Genomic DNA, 19,771 nt, shown 5'->3' with positions numbered 1-19,771 from the left:
ATCAATGGTTTGCATGGATTTAGCATTGCTTCCGTATTCAATAACCCTGGCCGGGATTCTCCCCTACCTGGCGGGGCGGGGGGTCCCGGCGTGTTGGAGTGGCGTGAACCACTCTGGCGTCGGGCCGCCCCAAAGGTGCGGAATTCTCTGCACCTTTCGGGGCCAAGCCCTCACGTTGAGGGGCTAGGCCCACGCCAGAGTGGTTCCCACTCCGCCGGCTGGTGTGATCGGCCTTTGGTGCCACGCCACCCAGGGCGGAACGGACTTTGCCGGCTGGCGTAAGTCCGCGCATGCGCCGCAGAGTCAGCGACTGCTGACGTCATACCGGCGCATGCGCAAGGTAGGGAGTCCCTTCCGCCTCTGTGAAGACCATGGCGAAGGCAGAAGAAAAAGAGAGTGCCCCACGGCACAGACCCGCCCGCTGATCGGTGGGCCCCGATCGCGGGCCAGGCCACAGTGGGGGCACCCCTCAGGGTCAGATCGCCCCGCGCCCCCCCCCCCCCCCCCCCCCGGACCCCGGCGCCCGCCCGCACCGCCAATTAGGTAGGTGGTTTAATCCATGCCGGCGGGAGAGGCCCGTCAGCGGTGGGACTTCAGCCCATCACGGGCCGGAGAATCGCCGCGGGGGGGGCCCGCCGACCGGCGCGATTCCCGCCCCCGCCGAATCTCGGGGGGCAGAGAATTCGGGACACGGCGGGGGCAGGATTGACGCCAGCCCCGGGCGATTCTTCGACCTGGCGGGGGGTCGGAGAATCCCACCCCTATTTGTAAAGTAATCCAACGTATCTGCAACACTGTGGGACGTTTCAGAATAAGGCACTGTAATAAATGCAAGTTTTGTTCTTTGTATCATCCTCTTCAGCTACCAAAACATTTTATTGACGGACAGCCCCACCTCATGAAAGAAAAACAATATTAATTGAGAAAGTGGCCCTCTGATCTTCTCTGGAAAGCTAATGCACCCCCAAATGGCAAATGACCAACGCTTATCCAGGCTGCTCGACATGTTGTGCACATGGCCAAATAACAGGGCAATGGTAATTGTTACTTGACAGGCTGAACTTAATCCCCTTACCTAGTTGCCCATGAGATGGGAATCCTGTGAGCTGCATAGATGGTGAAACTGAGAGGACTATCAACGAGAGAAGCATTCTGTGTTTGGGTGTCCTTCCGACACGGAACCACCGTGTGGAAATCCGCATTGAAGCTGTTGCAGTAGAGTTCTACTAGATCCAAGATGGCAGCTGTTAGAGCTTCCCCAATTTTAGCTGTTGCACAAGAGAAAAAGAGATAGCAATTAATCGTGGTCCACTGTCAACACATTGATGCTCTGCTGGAATGGAGTACAAGGTCATCCACTGCTGAGATTGAGGGGTTTCCCCAGATTTCTCAGTTGACGCAGGTAACAGATCCAAAGAGATGTTAGCTTTGATCCCCTGGGGTATTTGCTTATATCTATCAGTGGTAACCTCTGGGCTAAGGAAAAGAAAATCAATCAAGAGTTAATTTTTCTGATCAGTAGTTAATGACTTCTGCCAGAAAAGTGCACATACAGCTGTCATAAATGGAAGAGCTGTGCAGGGTAGATGGGTAGGTGGATTGGCCAGGCTAAATTGCCCCTTAATTGGAAAAAATGAATTGGGTACACTGAATTTATTTTTAAAATAAATAAATAAATGGAAGAGCTAGCACTCACCACCTAGACACACAAAACTTAATTAACGTGAGGTTCTACAAGGTGTCTAGCACGCATGGAAATGAAAATAATAGGAACTGGTGCGTTTAGGGGCGGCAAGAAAAAGATTCTGAAAAAACTCAAAAACTAGCTCATTTTATAGGGAAAAAATGGTCTCAAGAAGTTACATAATGTAGTTACCCTTTAGGGGACCTATTTGATGCTCGATCTTCTACAAGCGGAGGTTTGTTCCCTGAAGGCCACTTCTTAAAGATTCTGGTAAAAAGCTGAAGCAATAATCTCACGTGTTTTCAATTGTGGAAGATTTCTAGGAACGATATTGTATTACTCTAGGAACTACAACTAAAATTATTTTCCCTGAAGCCTGAGAGACGTTTAGTTCTCTTGTGAAGGTTAATCAGAGGATGGCAGAATACAACACGCAATGACAGGAAAGCCAAAAGCTGATCGCTCAGTTTGAATGGAAAATTCACCGCAGTTTACTGAAGGTTTTACAGGGGACAGTTCTCAAATCAAAATATCGATGACCGTGAAGCAGATGGACATTCTCGGGCACAATTATTTAAACAACCCATTTTAAAATTTTCCACCCACATCCCTCCAAACCACCCCCCCGCCATCCCCCACTCCACATCCCCGCCTACTGGAATACAATTCCATTGTTGTCAACAGCTATCCAGTGCCTCACTAAAGGACCAATTCTTAATCTGGGGGCAGCATGCAAGAGGGTGAGCGCAACGGAGACTGTTCTGTTCATCACCAGTCATCTCGCATGAGCCAAGGTGGGCAAAGAGGACATTCAATAACAAGTCAAGAGTGCAGTAGCCCTGGTCAATTCTCCTCAGCGGAGTCACTGAGGTACAAGAACTGAGAATTGGCTAACCTACGGGTCAACAGTTGAACCTAGTACCGTGGTCCTTAAGCTTCATTATTTCACTGACTGTTGCCTTTAACCCATTCAGCCCATGAAGCATTGCAACTTTACAAAACTAAAATCCAACATTACAGTCAGTTAAACCGATGAAGAGAAAACGAGCATGATTTCTAAGCTGTGGTAGATTGTCACTTTTTGCTATATAACCTGCACTTTTCCAAGTGGGAATAAAAGATGCAGCATGGATCCATTTAAGGGATAGTCCAGATGCATTCAAGGGCAAGCGAGATAAGTACATGAGGTAGACGGGAAGGCAGGGCTATTGCTGATGGCGTTAATGAGGCAGCGGAGTGGTTTCCATTGCTCCATCATTGGCAGCTATTCTTTCAGATGCCTGGGCCCCAAGCTCTGAGATTCTTTCCCTCCTTCCTTCCTCTGCGTCTCTACCTCTCTTTCTGCCTTCAAGATGCTCCTCAAAACCAACCTCGGCCATCGGCTGTAATATCGCCGTTTGTGGCTTGACGTCACATTTTGCTTTCTAGGGCTCCTCTGTGAATTACCTTGGGCTGTTTTATTAAGTTAAATGCTATACGTTGTTGTTGGCTCAAACGGCTTGCTTCTGTGCTGTATATCTACTAACTTTACAATTTACTTTTTGGTATGGGTTTCAAGGAATAAAGCAGCTGATTATTTAATCCTTTCCTGATCGCAATCATTTCCTTCCAGCAGCTTTAACAGGAAGCTTTGTGCACAAAAGGCATTCAGTCAATTCAGTTTCTACTACTAAACATATAGGATCCTTCAATATGCTGGTTTTGACAATGGTGTTCACCTAATTTGTCACCTCTCAATGCAACCAGAATTCCTCCTCTTCAATTCCTAGTCTGGGCTAGGTTTGGTGATTCAGCTGCTGAGTCACAATTGGGATCAGCACTCCCTGGGTTACGGAAAGGGGCTGGGAGAAGGAATGAGGTCACATTTACCACAGATTGCTATCCAGTGACTCCTGATGGACTAAAGCCCATGTGCACACATCAGGTGAACACCAAATTGCACTGGAATCGAGGGCGAGATTCTCCGACCCCCCTGCCGGGTCGGAGAATTGCCGGGGGGCGGCATGAATCCCGCCCCCGCCGGCTGCCAAGTTCTCTGGCACTGGGGTTTTGGCAGGGGCGGGAATCGCGGCGTGCCGGTCGGCGGCTGCTGGCAGCGGTCCCCCCGGCGATTCTCTGGCCCGCGATGGGCCGAGTGCCCGCCCGCTTTCGGCGGGTCCCGCCGGCGTAAATCACAACAGGTCCTTACCGGCGGGATCTGGCTCCACGGGCGGACTGCTGAGTCCTCGGTGGGCACGGGGGGATCTGGCCCCGGGAGGTGCCCCCACGGGCGGGCCTGTGCCGTGGGGGCATTCTTTACCTCCGCACCGACCGCTGTCAACCTCTGCCATGGCCGGTGCGGAGAAGAACCCCCCTGCCCATGCGCTGGGATGACGCCAGCACACGCTGGCGCTCCCGCGCATGCGCCAACTCACGCCGGCCTGCGGAGGCCCTTCGGCGCCAGTTGGCATGGTGCCAAGCCCTTCAGCACCGGATGGACCGGCGCCAAACATTCCGGCACTGGCCTAGCCCCTGAAGGTGCGGACGATCCTGCCCCTTCGTGGCGGCCCGACGCCGGAGTGGTTCATGCCACTCCTCGGCGACGGAGTGGCCCGGCTCGCCAGTTCGCGGAGAATCCCGCCCCTAATGTCTTCAACAGTTGAACAGCCTTTGAGCACTCTCTCATGCAGAATGGTCACTTAGACACAGTACCTTCATGCCCACGGTACCTTCAGAGGTGAACCTTTGGGACAGAACATTAAGGGAAGAGATTGGAAAGCTGAAATGAACTTGAATACAAGGCAGAAATTCATGCGCATTCAGCTAAGAACCATCAAGTAGCCAATGAAATTGGTAGGTCACAAAGTGACCTTTCACCTTTTTGGACCCTAGGATTCAGGCCTGCGACACAGAAATGAAGATTTTCTCTTGAATAGCAACAGGTCGGCCAGTGTGGACCTAACTGTTGATGGTGCAATACTCAGATGCTCTATTCTCTAACACACAAAGTAATCCTCTGCACTTCAGACCACAGAGTTCCTTTGGGAGGTGACTGGGGCCATCACAGAATTAGATGGAAAATGGCCCATTCTATCGCTCTTATTTCCTTTTTCTGATGGGCTGATGAGCTGCAGACTCAGAATCAACGATTAGCATAGAGCTATTGAAAAGTCCAATCCCATACCTCGGTTCTCTCGTACTGTCAGCAAGCAGGGATCCTGCGAAATATGAAAGAGAACACATTAGCCAGTCTGTTACATGCTGCACGAAATATTACAATTTGTGCTTCAATTTCTCCCTGTCCAATCTATTCTCTCAATTTCAACAGTATTTAATATTTTGAGGCAAAACAGCTGGTATTTGATCAATAATTCCTTCTTACATTATGCACAAGCATCAGAAAGCACAAATTTCATTAAGAATTTCTCCCGATTACATTTGATCAGTCATAGGGCAGCAACTTCACGATTCAGGAGGACCCAAAACCCTAACTACGCCCTTTTTAAATATATTTTTTCCAATTAAGGGGCAATTTAGCATGGCCAATCCACCTACCCTGCACATCTTTGGGGGTGAGACTCACACAGGCACGAGGACAATGTGCAAATTCCACGCGGACAGCGACCCGGGGCCGGGATTGACCCCGGGCCCTCGGCGCTGTGAGGCAACAGGGCTAACCCAATTAAGCACTTTTGAAGTGTAGTCTCTATTTGTAATGTGGGAAATATGGCAGCCAATTTGCACACAGTAAACTCCCAAAACAGCAATAGCCAGAAAATAAAAACTGAAAATGCTGGGAATACTCATCATGCCTGGCAGCATCTGTGGAGAGAGAGAGAGAGAGAAGCAGAATTAAAGTTTCAGGTCAATGACCTTTCCTCAGAACAGATTAAATTAGGTTACTCATCTGTAACGTTGGGCGGAATCATGTAGAGGCACAGGGTCTCGGCTGCCGACTAGACAGCTGACAAGACCCCATGCATCGCCCTTTCTCTAGAAGGCCCAGTGCATCTTGAGCCACTCGGGCACTTAACAGGTCAGAAGCGGGTCCTTCCACAGGATCAAGGGTCTTGGAGATGGAAATCCTGCCCACTGAGAAATGCTGGCTATTCAAAGTTTATTGGGGATAGGTGGAATGTGGACTTGAGGCCGCAATCAGATCAGCCACGATCTTATTGGATGGCGGAGCAAGCTCGAGGGGCCGAATGGCCTACTCCTGCTCCTGCTCCTAATTCATGTGCAAGGCCAGCAGCTTTCCTGTATTCAACAGTGCCACATTGGACACGGTGGCTGCTGCTGGTATGATCCCCATGCGAGCCTCAGATCCAGCATCCATAGTACTTCAGTTCTTTGCCACTACCTTGTTCTATATAAATAAGGTCTCTTCACTGGTACCGTGGAAGCCAGGATAACCATGCCTTTCAAAAGGAGGAGTCAGATTCTGAATTATAAGGAGATAGCAGGGAAACGTAGACTTTTAAAGATTGATGGTAGGAATCAGAGATTTGATCGTATAAACCTTTACAAGATAATGAACTGTATGGAAAAGGCCAAGATATTATTTCCAACTAAAGACAAGGAGACACAGGTCCCAATGGCGAAAGATGAATTTTTACACGCCTATGACAATAACCGGCATTTATGTAGCATCCTTATTGATCAAGTAAAACTGACCTTTGACGTCAGGAACAGATTCTTCACATAAACTGTGTTTGGGGGGGGGGGGGGGGGGGGGGGGGGGGGGGGGAGTTGGCTGCGGTGGGGTGAATGTTTTATTGAAAAAAATGAGCTAAGCAAGGCCAAATAAATTCCTCATCTGCATTCTTCACGCGATTTAATTCCCTTCTTTCGAATAAAAAGGGAGAGCATGACAGAATCCCAAGGTGCACGTGTACAAGTCTGGTGAGGGGCACAGACGAAAGGGAAGTGGGCTACAAGTGGACTCTATAGCTGCTTGGGTGTATCCCTATTCAGCAAAATCATACTCTGCAGGAGATTCTTGAGGGGGCAGGGAGCTGATGAGGGCTGCTCCTACAACTGTCATGCAAACATATTCATCATTGATTACAGTGGGTGGGACTTCCAGAGGAGCCCTACTTCTTGCGAGTCTCAGAAAGAGGGCAGATGGAATGAAATGGAATCTGCACCAATTCCTTCCCTCCACTGTGTAAGGGCCCTTCCTGTTGATTCCCCTATTTCCCATTTCTTTTACTTTGATGTTACGATTTTGATCCATGGATGTTTAATGGAAATATACCTTTAAGTCTTGCAGAGGAAGTGAGGTGCACAAAAGTTGCAAATTAGTACACTGTGCTATGGAGGTTTAGCTTTTGAACAAAAAAAAACTTTCGGGCACCCCAGAGATCGGAGAGAGTCGGTTCGGCTGGTTGGCAGGTGGCGCAACAAATTGGCGAAAGGCGGTGTTCTGCCCGGTGATAGGCGGTGATTGGGTCTTATCCGAGTGGGATGGTTTTCAGTCTGATCCTGGACGGGGAGAGGAGCAGCTGTGACTGTCTGCCCGTCTCGCTCCCCAAAAATACTGCCTATCTGCTGGCTTCTGAACCTGCAGAGAACTGGATGAATCTGCAGTGAAAATCATGACAGGCTGAAAAGAAAAACTTCCAATTGAAAAATGGTGTCCTGGAAGATGTCCAACTGAAACAAAGACTCATCCTTTTGCTTTCATCATTATTTTACACCCTTGGTCCCCCTTCTATTTGTCTGTCATGTTTCCCTGTATATATAAGGGGTGGGGCAAATTAAAGAGAGGTTTCAGGAATTAGATACGAGTTAACCACTTGTATTTGTTGCATAATTAGAATTATTAATAAACATTAATTGTGTTTAAATTTACAAACCTGGTGACTGTAGTTATTGGGCAGTCAAAGACCAGAGAGTTTGGGTATTTTCTAAGAATTAAATGATCATTTCAGTTGTGTTGCGACCCCGGGTCAAGGAGGCCTGAATCGACCGCGTACCAGCCCAGGGGGTCATAACAGTTGAAAGTTTCTTAACGATCTCAATTATTTGAAACGTTAACAGATTTCAAGATACACCTGCTGTAAGTTTCTTTTAGTTGAATCCTGTGGTGTGAAAAAGAGCGGTCCCTATTTGTAAATTTGTGCCTTAATATTGCTTACTCTAAACGCAAAACATTGACTCCCGGTTTTGAAATGAGCAGGCTGGGTGGCACAATGGGTTAAGCAGCTTCACCTTTTACCGCAGAGTTCAGCCCAGACTCACAGGATGAAAGTCCAATCTGTCCATCAGCTGCAGAGATCCTGGGTGAAATTGGTTCCATCCTGTGGAAGCAGCAGGAACAGAGCCTTAACACTGCTTGATTCGGGAGGAATGGTTACTCAGAAGGTAGGGGAAAGTCATCTTGTGAAACCTGATTCTCCCAACGGGAGTCTAAGTGCCGACGCCAGAGTAAAAACCGGCGTCCATTCCCAGACCCCTATTCTCCCCCTCCGTGGGGCTAGTAGGGGCATTGCGCGGTTTATGGGAGCGGGGCCTCGGCGTGGCATCAGCGACCCGGCGTTGCGTAAGAGGCCGGACTGCCAATCGGTGAGCTTCAATCGTGGGCCAGACCCCATCGGAGGCACTAACACCCCCCACCCCCCCGGGAATGAAGCCCCCCTCTCTCCCCCACAGGCCGCCCCCCCCCCCCCGACGAGTACCCGCCGGCAGCGACCAGGTGTGGACGGCACCGGCGGGACTCGGCCGTTTACGCACGGCCGCTCGGCCCATCCGGGCCGGAGAATCAGCGCTCGCCGTTTGCGCCGATTCTCTGAGCGGCCCGGCGCGATTCGCGCGGCCCTGGTTTCGGGGGGAGTGGGAGAATCGCGTGCAGGTGTCGGGGTAGCGTGGCGCGATTCGTGCGCCGCCCCGGTGATTCTCCCACCCGGCAGGGGGGGGCGGAGATTACCGCCCTGAGTCCAAAGGTTGTTGGTTCGTGTTCCACTCCAGAGACCTAAGTGCATACTTCATCCAGGCTGATATTGCAGTGCAGTACAGAGGACTTCAGTGCAGTAGAGGGAGTGCTGCTGCATTGTTGGAGCAAAGGCTTTTGGATGAGACATCAAATCGTCAGAGAATCATAGAATTTACAGTGCAGAAGGAGGCCATTCAGCCCATCGCGTCTGCACTGGCCCTGGGAAAGAGCACTCTACTTAAGGCCACACCTCCACCCTATCCCCGTAACCCAGTAACCCCACCTAACCATTTTGGACACTAAGGGCAATTTAGAATGACCAATTCACCCAACCTGCACATCTTTGGACTATGGGAGGAAACCGGAGCACCCGGAGGAAACCCACGCAGACACGGGGAGAACGTGCAGACTCCACACAGATGGTGACCCAAGCCGGAATCGAACCCGGGACCCTGGAGCTGTGAAGCAACAGTGCTAACCACTGTGCTACTGTGCCGCCCTCATGTCTCCGTTGGCTCCCTCAGATGGATGTAAAAGAATCTATGGCACTATTTTCTATTTTAAAAAACAAAGCTCACCGTCATCTCCTGGCCAACATTCAACCCTCAGCTAACATCACTAAAATAATTTGTGTCAGTGCTGTGGCAAACTGTCTGCCATATTTCTTATGTTTCAACAGGGACTACGCTTTTTAAAAAATACTAAGCTCTAAAGCACTTTGGGATGGCCCGAGTTGTGAAAAGCATTACATGTTCTTTCTTCATTTGTTGTACTGCTCAAGAAAACATTTGGAAGGTTTACTGTCAACGGTCAGGAAGGATGTGACAGAGAGCGGAATGTGAGCCAGAAACGGGATCAATATCGTGTCACCTTGAGGTAGCATGTTGGCACAAAACTTGTCACCAGGAAATAGTAGCTTCTTATAAAAATAGCGGAGAGGAAGAAAATAAAATTCTAATCAGCAATCGTCACTCGTCACTTGGGTTCCTTTACTCAGTGCTAACCAAGACATGTTGAAAGCTGCTGATAAAAGCATCAGTTGCACTTGGAAGTTAAGTCGTGACTGGAAGCTGGCTTCCGTACCTTCTGTATTCTGGGATGCAACCGGGAGGGACAGGGCGGCAGCTGATTCAAGGCATTGGTTATCTCCTGTGTTTCGACTAAGGCAAGTGCGTTGCAAATGGCCATCACAGACTGTACCACCCTCTCCGCCTTCTGTGAGTGATCAATCTGCAAGCAACAAGAATATACCTAATTAACAAGAGGAACAGCAACGCACCCAAGATCTCCCTTGCTCAGTAACGGCATGCATTGAACACAATAGATTCTTCACAGGGCTAACAGAAATTGCTTCCTTCACAGAGACTTGATTCCCTCGTAATAATAACCTTTGACGCCAACAGGGGAGGTACTAAGGCTAAAGGTTACGAGCCTCATCAACCCCAAATTAGAACAAATATTCAACATGGCGTACTGCACTATTTAGAGATGCTTTTCTTCATATGAGATGTGAACCAGGAGTCCTTGGACTTTTACTCAATTATCCCAATCACGGATAGAGCACAATTTACACAAACAAACTGAGTCCCTTATGAATCATAAACCCACAGTGTCAACTTTCAGTTTGACTATGCCAGTGATACCAATTATTTTTTAATTTGTAAAACGTGGAGTACCCAATTTATTTTTTCCAATTAAGGGGCAATTTAGCGTGGCCAATCCACCCATCCTGCACATCTTTCGGGTTGTGGGGGCGAAACCCACGCAAACACGGGGAGAACGGGCAAACACCACCCGGAAAGTGACCCAGAGCCGGGATCGAACCTGGGACCTCGGTGCCATGAGGCAGCAATGCTAACCACTGCGCCACCATGCTGCCCGCCAGTGATACAATGCAGTCTGGGCAGCATAAGCGGAATCAGAGCAACAGGCCAGGAGATTTTAAATATTAGTGAATCATGCCCAAAACCATTTATGGTCATGCATTCTGCAATGCCAAATACTGGTTTACTGTTCAATTCACCTGCATTCACCCCACAAACAAAACTGACCACACCCCAACTCCCGGAAAAAATACGTAAGATTTCCCCTCCCCCCCCCCTCCAAATTGAGCAGCATGACGGCACAGTGGTTAGCAATGCTGCTTTACAGCGCCAGGGTCCTGATTCAATTCCAGCCTAGAGAGTTTGCACTTCCTCCCCGTGTGGAGTATGCACTTTCTCCCCGTGTCTGCATGGGTTTCTTCCGGGTGCTCCGGTTTCCTCCCAGTCCAAAGACGTGCAGGTTGGGTGGATTGGCCACGCTAAAGTGTCCCTTGGTATCCAAAATGGCTAAGTGGGGTTACTGGGTTACGGGGATAGGCTGGGGGCATGGGCCGAGGTAGGGTGCTCTTTCGGAGGGCTGATGTAGACTCGATGGGCCCAATGGCCTCCTTCTGCAGTGCAGAGATTCTACGAAATTACATAGTTCAATGCAGTTTTTAAAAAATGATCTTCGGTGATTTTAAATCAGATTATTCGCAGATGGTGGAGTAGACACTTATTAAAAATCAATTTTCTGGCAACGAACCAATTTAATCCATTACTGGATCAGTAAAGCTGCACCAGGTTGCCACTCTTAAATACATCCAAGGACACATTTTAATGAAAAGAGAAACTTCTATTTTGCTGCACGATTACAAGGGTTCATTGAAGATTTTACATTTGTGGTCAAGCAAATTAATTTTATTGGTTGCTTGAGCTGTAACCTAAACAGGACATTTTAGGCAATTTTCCCATTGCGCCCAAAGGGAAGATCTACCCCCATTCCACTGTACATTGGTTAGTTCTGGGAATGAAGGAGGTGTCAGCTTTGGGCAAAGGCACCGCAAGAACAAAGGTATCCCCTCTTGGCAGGGAAGAGGGTGAACAGTTTTACTGGTTTAACCAAATGCTGGAGATTGTTGTGCAGCAATACACTGTAAACACAGGCCTACCCAGGCTACCAAACAAAAGGTTCTCAAAGCCTCTTCTTGTTGCCAAGCAACCTACCTCAGCCAGCAGAAAGTTATCCACCTCATTTTGATAGGTGTCAAAGAGGAGCGTCAGAGCTTGCCTGCATGAAATTAGAAGCACAGTTAATGAACCAGCAGTAAAATCATTCCTTGCTGATAAACTGAGGCAGACAGAACGGGTGTTATTTGCCAGTTTAGCTCAGTTGGCTGGACAGCTGGTTTGTGAAGCAGAGCGAGGCCAGCAGCAGCGCGGGTTCAATTCCCGTACCGGTCTGAAGTCATTCATGAAACCCCGCCTTCTCAACCTGGCCCCTCGCCTGAGGTGTGGGTGATCCTCGGGTTAAATCACCACCAGTCAGCCCTCCAACCACCCCCCCCCCCCCCCCCCCAAAGGGGAATGAAGCATATGGTCATCTCGGAACATGGCGGCTTTGCTTTTATTTGTTGTATCCATTACACAGACCCTCTCGCATGCACACACCAAGGGCAAAGATGAGATATTCTGGTGATTACTATTCTCTTTACGAACAGCCCATCATAAGGAGAAACACACGAGCTCGGAGTTAGACACACACATGTTTTGGAGTTACACAGGGGTCATGCATAAAAATACAGGTGAAACATCGGAATTTTTGATGTCAGGCGCCGGAATGTGGCGACGAGGGGCTTTTCACATTAACTTCATTTGAACCATACTTTTGACAATAAGCGATTTTCATTTCATTTCACAGCGTGAAACACACACAAACTGACCACTGTGAACTGCACTACCCTCTCACCTGGTTATTGTCTGTTTTAAGGGTCTCTCTTGCAGGTGTATGGAATGGTTAAGAGTTGAGCGACTCTGGTCATCACTGACCTGTGAAAAGAGAGTGTTAATTGTAACGAACACGAGTCGGTCTATCTGTTCCTGTCCTTTGGGGGGGGGGGTTGGGGCGGTTAAAGTGGGAGGAGTAGCTGCACCGAGGAGAGTGGCGTCTACAGATGGACAAGAAGCAACTCATAAAAATGAGGCAGTGTGCCATCAACAGTGAGAATAAAAGAAACCCTTAAACCCTGAAGTGATGCACCTCAATCGCAGACTGAGCATACTATCCATCCCGACCTGCCCCCCACCCCCTGTGGAAGGCAGTCACAGCCCAGCCAAACATAAGCAGAAAGTTGCCCCATGGTCTCCAACATGAACATGGGAGTGTACATGCACACGCGCAGTGAAATCTGCCGTGTCCAAACTTGGCAGAGTTGCCAACGTTTCAGCAATTGGGAGATGAAAGTCCAGAACATTGTGGCAAGCAGCGACGGAGAAAAATCACATGGACATTGAAAAAGAGTGCTTCTTCATTTTCTTGTAACATCAAGTTATTAGTTATGACAATTTTAGAGGCGGAGGGTTGTTTGACTGGTTGGGACTCAAGTGATAAAACCTCGAGTCAGCATCCCTAACCCTTGACAGTCACATTCTTTAAGCTCAATGCATTGAGTACAGGATAGCAGGGAAAGACCCTTGCATATTAGATGCCTGTCTTCCCGAATGGATACGAAGTACATTGTTGTACCTCTATTTGTTATAGATGTCGCACATTCCTTATCTGGGCATCATCACCCTGTCACGCCTCTAGAGATCTCAAAAGGGTTTCCTGTTATTCAGTTAGCTGTCACATAGATACTTTGCCATATTTCCACCACGAGATAGAGCTTGAAAAACACCAGTTCCCCAGCTTTCAAGTACTCTTATTCACCATCTAGGTGTTTCTTCAGCCCAGTTACAGATTTACTTACATTGGAAGAAACGGTTTTCGAAATAAAACATTAACATTTTTTAAACATTTACATTAAAAGGTCTTTTAATCTCCTGCCCTCCTCCAAAATTTAAAATCTAATGTCCTACATTGCTGCCCTATTGTTCACCTCTCCCCTCAGACTGAAACCTTCAGGCTTATTTTCTTAGTTATATGAGCCACGCTTTTTTAAAATTGCAAGCACCCAGGTTTCTATTTCCGTGTCTCTCTCAGGAGATTACATGGCTGCTGAAGGGTAGCAATAATCTAGTTCTTATTCTTCAGCTATCATGGGTACGGGGGCGACAGGCTTAATGGACCAACATTTCTGCTCCTGCCTATCATTCTCATATGTATGCAAGCTTCTGGTGTGTGCCTGCTCTGCATCTTTATACTGTAGCCAAATATGCTGACGATGCAAAGATAGGTGGGAAAGGATATTGTGAGGCATACACAGAGCCTGAAAAAGGATATGGATAGACTGCGAGTGAGCAAAACCTGGCAGATAAAGGATAGTGTGGGAAGACATAAGATTGTCCATTTGGGTGGGCAGGATAGGGAAACAAGTCTTTCCTATCTTGCCTCTCTAAAGCCCCTTATAACTTTGTACATCTTAATCAGATCATCCCTGTTCTGAGGAAAACAATCCTAGCCTATCCAATCTCTCCTCACAGCTAGCTAATAGAATGAGAAGCTTACTGAATATATAAGGCACTGAAGAGGGGGCTTGGCAGGGTAGGCATTGAGAGGATGCTCCTGTCATGGCATGTCTCTTTTTGGTGACATGACTGATGAACCATCAATTGAACGCGAGACGAGTTGCTGGACAAAAGTTAGGCTTTAATAAGCTAGAAGTTAGCCCTGCAGTCGACTACAGTAAATGGACGACCGCCGGGTGTACTGGGTATTTATACCTCGCCCTGGAGGCGGGGTTAACTCAGCCTCTCGACCAATCGGGGAGCCGTCACATGACTGGTCTCAACCAATCGGTCGAGAGGCACATGACCGACCAGGGCCAATGGTAAGCCGGTGTTCTGCACCAATGGCAGGCAGCTATGTTAATCATACCACCACAATGACATGGTGTCTTAGTGTCTTTGTGTTCCAGCTATGCTTCAGTTGGTAGTCTCGGAGTGAAAAGGTTCCTGGTTCAAGTCCCACTCCAGAGGCCAGAGCACCAAAATCATGGCTGATGCTCTCATGCTCTGAAGGAGTGCTGCACTGTTGGAGGGGCTGCCTTTTGCATTAGATGTAAAACAAAGCTCCATCTGCCCTCTTGGATGGGCAGAAAGGATCCATAGCACTATGTTGAAGGAGAGCATGGGAGGTGTCCCTGATATCCCGGCCAATAATCATCCCCCATCCAAAATCACTTAGAACAGATCATCTGGTCATTACCACAATGCTGTTAGCGGGAGTTTGCTATTTGCAAACTGTCTGCTACATTTCTTACATTACCACAGAGACACCACTTAACAACTACTCTATTGGCTGTTAAAGTGCTTTCAGACATCTAGTGGCCATGAAAAATGCTATAAATGCTAGCCTTCTTTCTTTCTGGGTTTCATATTAAAATGCACTGAAACTTTGCCAACTTCCTGTTTCCAGACAATGATCAGGCCTTCTGGCCACACCCACCCTATCACCAGTCCTGGTTTTCCACTCCTGGGACAGACGAATCAGGCTTCTATGGTGCTCTCTTGCACAATATGGTCTCTGCCCATGATCACCAATTACCTATTAGGGTATGGTATCTGAAGGAGGAGGGGGAAAACTGAAGTTTTGCATTACTTTTTTTTTTAAAAGACCACCCATAGGTGATACATTTAAACTCCGCCCCCTCCATGTAGCCAATTACTTGGTGCTAAAAGTAAAGAACTTTCACACTACTGAATCCCCCAATTCAAACCTTAAAAGACTTCATTTTAAGCTGAAAGAATTTGGAACTTTAAATCACTTACCATTCGTATCAGATCCTTACGAACTGCCTTGAGCTCCATCATGTAAAGCTTAATGTCCATATCAAACTTACGGCAAAACTGAACATATTTGTGACTCCCAATTGTGTGCTTACTGCAACAACAAGAAAAAAAAATGGATTCAGTCACAATCCCAAGTAAGGGATCTCCTTTCCCCATGGAAATTTCTGAAACTGGTTTAGAAAAGGGTCACAGACGTTGTTAGCAATTAACTCAACCTTTCACAACTGATGACCATTATAACAAACCCACTCCAACGAAAAGTAATTTCAGGTAATTTGTATGAATTTCAATTCAGTTTACAATACCTCAGCCATTGAAAAACGTCTTTTTCAGCAGCAAGTTTGTGGAGAAAGCACATACTCCTTCCTGGAATCACACAGTACACGAGGAGGCCATTTGGCCCATCAGGCCTCTGTCAACTATCTGTTAAGAGCTGGCAATTGGTCAACACTCTCCTGTTCTTTCCCAATTGCTCTGCAAATATCTTCCTTTCTGACATATATCCAATTCCTTTTCGAAAACTACTGCTGAATGTGCTTTCGGCTAATGCAACAAAAACAGTGGGCTGGATTCTCCGTCCCGCCGCGCCACATTTCTCTGTCACCCCGCCGGCAGGACGCTCCGTTATGCCGGCTGGTCAATGGGGTTTCCCATTGTGGGGCTGCCCCACGCTGCTGGGAAACCCCCCACCTCCCCCACCCACCCCCCCCCCCCCCCCCCCCCGGACTGACACGCCATTCGTTGACGGTGGAATTCTGTCTTCCCGCCGCTTGTCAATGGGATTTCCCATAGGAGCCACCCCACGCCGCCAGGAAAACCACAGGCAAGGATGCGCTGCAGGCGGGAAAAGTGAATCGCAGCAGCTGGTGAATTCCGGCCTGCATATGCATATATACACACACACACACACACACACACCACACACACACACACACACACACACACACACACACACACACACAGATTTCTTAAAGTGCTTTCTATATTGCTTTCTTTTTTTAAAATAAACTTAGTGTACCCAATTCATTTTTTCCAATTAAGGGGCAATTTAGCGTGTTCAATCCACCTACCCTGCACATCTTTGGGTTGTGGGGGTGAAACCCACGCAGACACGGGGAGAATGTGCAAACTCCACACGGACAGTGACCCAGAGCCGGGATCGAACCTGGGACCTCGGCGCCGTGAGACTGCAGTGCTACCACTGCGCCACCGTGCTGCCCCATATTGCTTTCTTAAAGTGAAACATCCCAAGGTGCTTGACAAGACAGCTGTCAAATAAAATATGACACTGAGCAACATAAGTGATGAGGTCAGATGGCCAAAAGTTGATCAAAGAGGAAGGTTTTAAGGAGCATCTTAAAGAAGCTGTGCACAAAGATGTGTGTGTTAGGTGAATTGGCCATGATAAATTGCCCCTTACTAGTCCAGGGATGTGCAGGTTAGGCTAGAGGGATAGGGCGGGTGAAAACGGGTCGAGTGCTCTTTTGAAGGGTCGGTGCAGACTCGATTGGCCAAATGGCCTCCTTCTGCACTGTAGGGATCCTAGGAAAAGCCAAGAGAGGTAGTGATATGGAGAAGTTGAGGGAGGGAATTCCATAGTTTAGGGTTCAGGCAACTGAAGGCTTGGCCACCAGTGGTGGAAAAATGAATATTGAGAATGCTCACAGACCAGATTCACAGAAGAGCAGATATTCTAGGGTTGTGTAGCTGAAGGAACTTACGGAAATAGCAAACCGTGAGTCCATGGAGAGAATGAAGGCAGACTTCACTTTATACTCCCCATAGTGAAACAACCCCCATTTTGGGATGAATTTTCAACTGCATTGAGACGGCTTTTAAAATGGTAACTGGTCCCGATTCCAGGATTTCCGACCCCAATCGCAGGCTTTCTGATTTTCAGGAATGCCATTAAATGGTATGAGCTCATTCCTATCAAAAGACCGCACCTAACACTGCTGACCTGGATAGCTACATTCCAAAAGAGAGGGATGCCCTACTCTCTTTGATTTTCATGGAGTTGGGGCAGGATTTTAATGACTCGTGTTTCACAACTCCTCAGAGAAACCGTGAACACTAGCCTGCGAGGTGGAACCTTTTCAAAGTTCAGTTCGAAAAGTCTTCCTCATGCCTCCAGCTCCAAGCTAAGACTCTCCGCCAAACCCCGTTACCCAACTCATACCGCTATGCCAAGCCAAGTGGGAGTAAACCGGAGCACCCGGAGGAAACCCACGCAGACACGGGGAGAACGTGCAGACTCCGCACAGGCAGTGACCCGAGCCGGGAATCGATCCCGGGTCCCTGGAGCTGTGAAGCAACAGTGCTAAACACTGTGCTACCGTGCCGCCCATCCGCATTCAAGAGCGAGATGGGTCGATCCAACCCACTCTGTTTTGGGTATTTTTTTTTCTTTAGAATCAAGGAGATAGAGGCCTGTGTGAGGGTAGAGCCATGAAACCTGGGATAAGGCATAATTAATGATGTACAGAATTAAAGGCACCAACTGCTCCGCGAACCTCTTAGGGAATTCAATCAGAAAGCCATCCGGGCCAGGGTCTTTGCCAGTCTGCATAGCCCAATGCATCTTATAATTTTATCTGGGCTCAACAGCAATTCCAACTCCTCGCTCCTCTCTATCGCTGGCATGGCTAAGCTGCCCAAAAAGTCAGTCAGACCCGATCCCTCCGCCAGAGGCTCCTTCGAGAAAGACCCTGATAGAACGATTCAAAAGCCACATTAACCTGAGGAAGGGCAGAAACCAGGCTACTGCTCGAGTCGCTGTACCTGTCCGATTTCCCGGGAACGCACCTGCCCCTTAGCTGGTGAGCCAAAAGGCTTTCTCCCCGTATTTAATAAAACATGACCCTCGAGCTTCACAGCTGCTCCACCGCTCTGCAAATTGTGTCTGCAGCTTTATCCTACTTGCCAGCAACTCCGGGGTTGGGGCAAGTGAGTACTGGTGGCTCCCCTGAAGAATGGAGTCCACCAGCCTCTGCTGCTCTGCCCTTGCAGGCTTCATCGAGTGCACTTTGTTGGAGATAATCTCCCCTCCCCGAAGACCACCTTGAGGGCTCCCAGAGCGTGGAGGGGGGAAAAGACACATTTTTATTACATTTTATATCATCCCCAATGGTAGTGGACATGCGCTCGCAAAATTTCTTGTCCACCAACAACGCTGTGTCCAATCTCCATGGCACGCCCCCACACCCCCACCACCTCACACCCACCTCCAAAAATAAGCTGATGCGAATCTAAATCGGGGAGGGAGGCCAGTAGATTCTTATTGTCCCAGTTCGGGGCATAGATGTTAACCAGAATCACCGGAGTGCCCACCAGAGAGTCACAGGCAATAACATGTCTGCCTTTGGGGTCGGCCAAGATCTTAGAAGCAGAAAACTGAACTTTTTTATGAATTAATATTGCCACACACTTGGTCCTACGGCTGTTTCTTTTTTTTAGAAAACATTTTATTGAGGCATTTATAATTTTAACATTGTAAACAAAGAGATCCAGCACACACAAAAACATACCAAACACCCCCCCCACCATCTCTCCGCCCACCCCCCGCGAAGCACAAACCCTAATTACCATGGTCCATGTACCTACTCCATCCCATGGTTCTCCTTTCATTAGATTTCCTACCCTTATTTGTCACTTCCATGTCTCCTCTTCCCTCCTCTCCCCCCCCAGCTGACGGTCAACTTTCCTTGAAGAAGTCGATGAACGGCTGCCACCTCCGAGCGAACCCAGATAGTGAACCACTAACGGCAAACTTAATTTTCTCTAGCCTAATAAACCCTGCCATGTAGCTGACCCAAACCCCGACTTTGGGGGCTCCGAGTCCCTCCATCCCAGCAAAATCTGTCTCCGGGCCACCAGGGAGGCAAAGGCCAAAATGTCGTCCTCTCCCCCCCCCGGGCTCCCGAATCTTCCGATAGTCCAAATGTTGCCACCTCTGGGCTTGGAGTCACCCTCCCTTCCAGGACCTCTGACACGACATCCGAAAATCCCAGCCAAAATCCCCTCAGCCTCAGACACGCCCAAAACATATGCACATGGTTCGCAGGACTTCCCCTACACCGCCCACATGTGTCCTCCATCTCCATCAAAAAACCTGCTCTTCCAGGGCACAGTCTTATGACCCCTGTGGACCACCTTGAACCGGATCAGGCCAAGCCTGGCACACGACGAGGATGCATTGACTCTCCTCAGGTCCTCCTCCCATAACCCGACTTCCAACTCCACTCCCAACTCTTCCTCCCCTTTTGGAAACCCTTCCCACTCCATCAGTCCTTATATACTTCCGAGATCCTCCCCTCCCTGACCCCGGTTTTTGACATCACCTTATCCTGTATCCCCCTTAGTGGGAGGCGAGGGAAGCCCGGGACCTGCCTCTGGACAAAATCCTGCACTTGTAACTACCGG

At 48.6% G+C, this 19,771-nt stretch overlaps 1 protein-coding gene across 1 annotated transcript in view; it reads right to left on the bottom strand.

Annotated features, from left to right (window-relative positions):
* Positions 1-19,771, bottom strand: part of pik3c2b (phosphatidylinositol-4-phosphate 3-kinase, catalytic subunit type 2 beta) — a 195,552-nt gene that overhangs the window by 107,576 nt on the left and 68,205 nt on the right. The window contains exons 6-11 of the mRNA XM_038819586.1: positions 15,329-15,440; positions 12,369-12,448; positions 11,627-11,690; positions 9,681-9,827; positions 4,848-4,881; positions 1,076-1,268 (exon numbers count right to left, since the gene is read on the bottom strand). Coding sequence (XP_038675514.1) covers positions 1,076-1,268; positions 4,848-4,881; positions 9,681-9,827; positions 11,627-11,690; positions 12,369-12,448; positions 15,329-15,440 — 630 coding nt within the window. The remainder of the gene's footprint in view (positions 1-1,075; positions 1,269-4,847; positions 4,882-9,680; positions 9,828-11,626; positions 11,691-12,368; positions 12,449-15,328; positions 15,441-19,771) is intronic.

This window comes from Scyliorhinus canicula, chromosome 15, assembly GCF_902713615.1.
Source record: "Scyliorhinus canicula chromosome 15, sScyCan1.1, whole genome shotgun sequence".
Taxonomy (NCBI): domain Eukaryota; kingdom Metazoa; phylum Chordata; class Chondrichthyes; order Carcharhiniformes; family Scyliorhinidae; genus Scyliorhinus; species Scyliorhinus canicula.
This window is presented reverse-complemented; position numbering and strand designations above follow the sequence as displayed.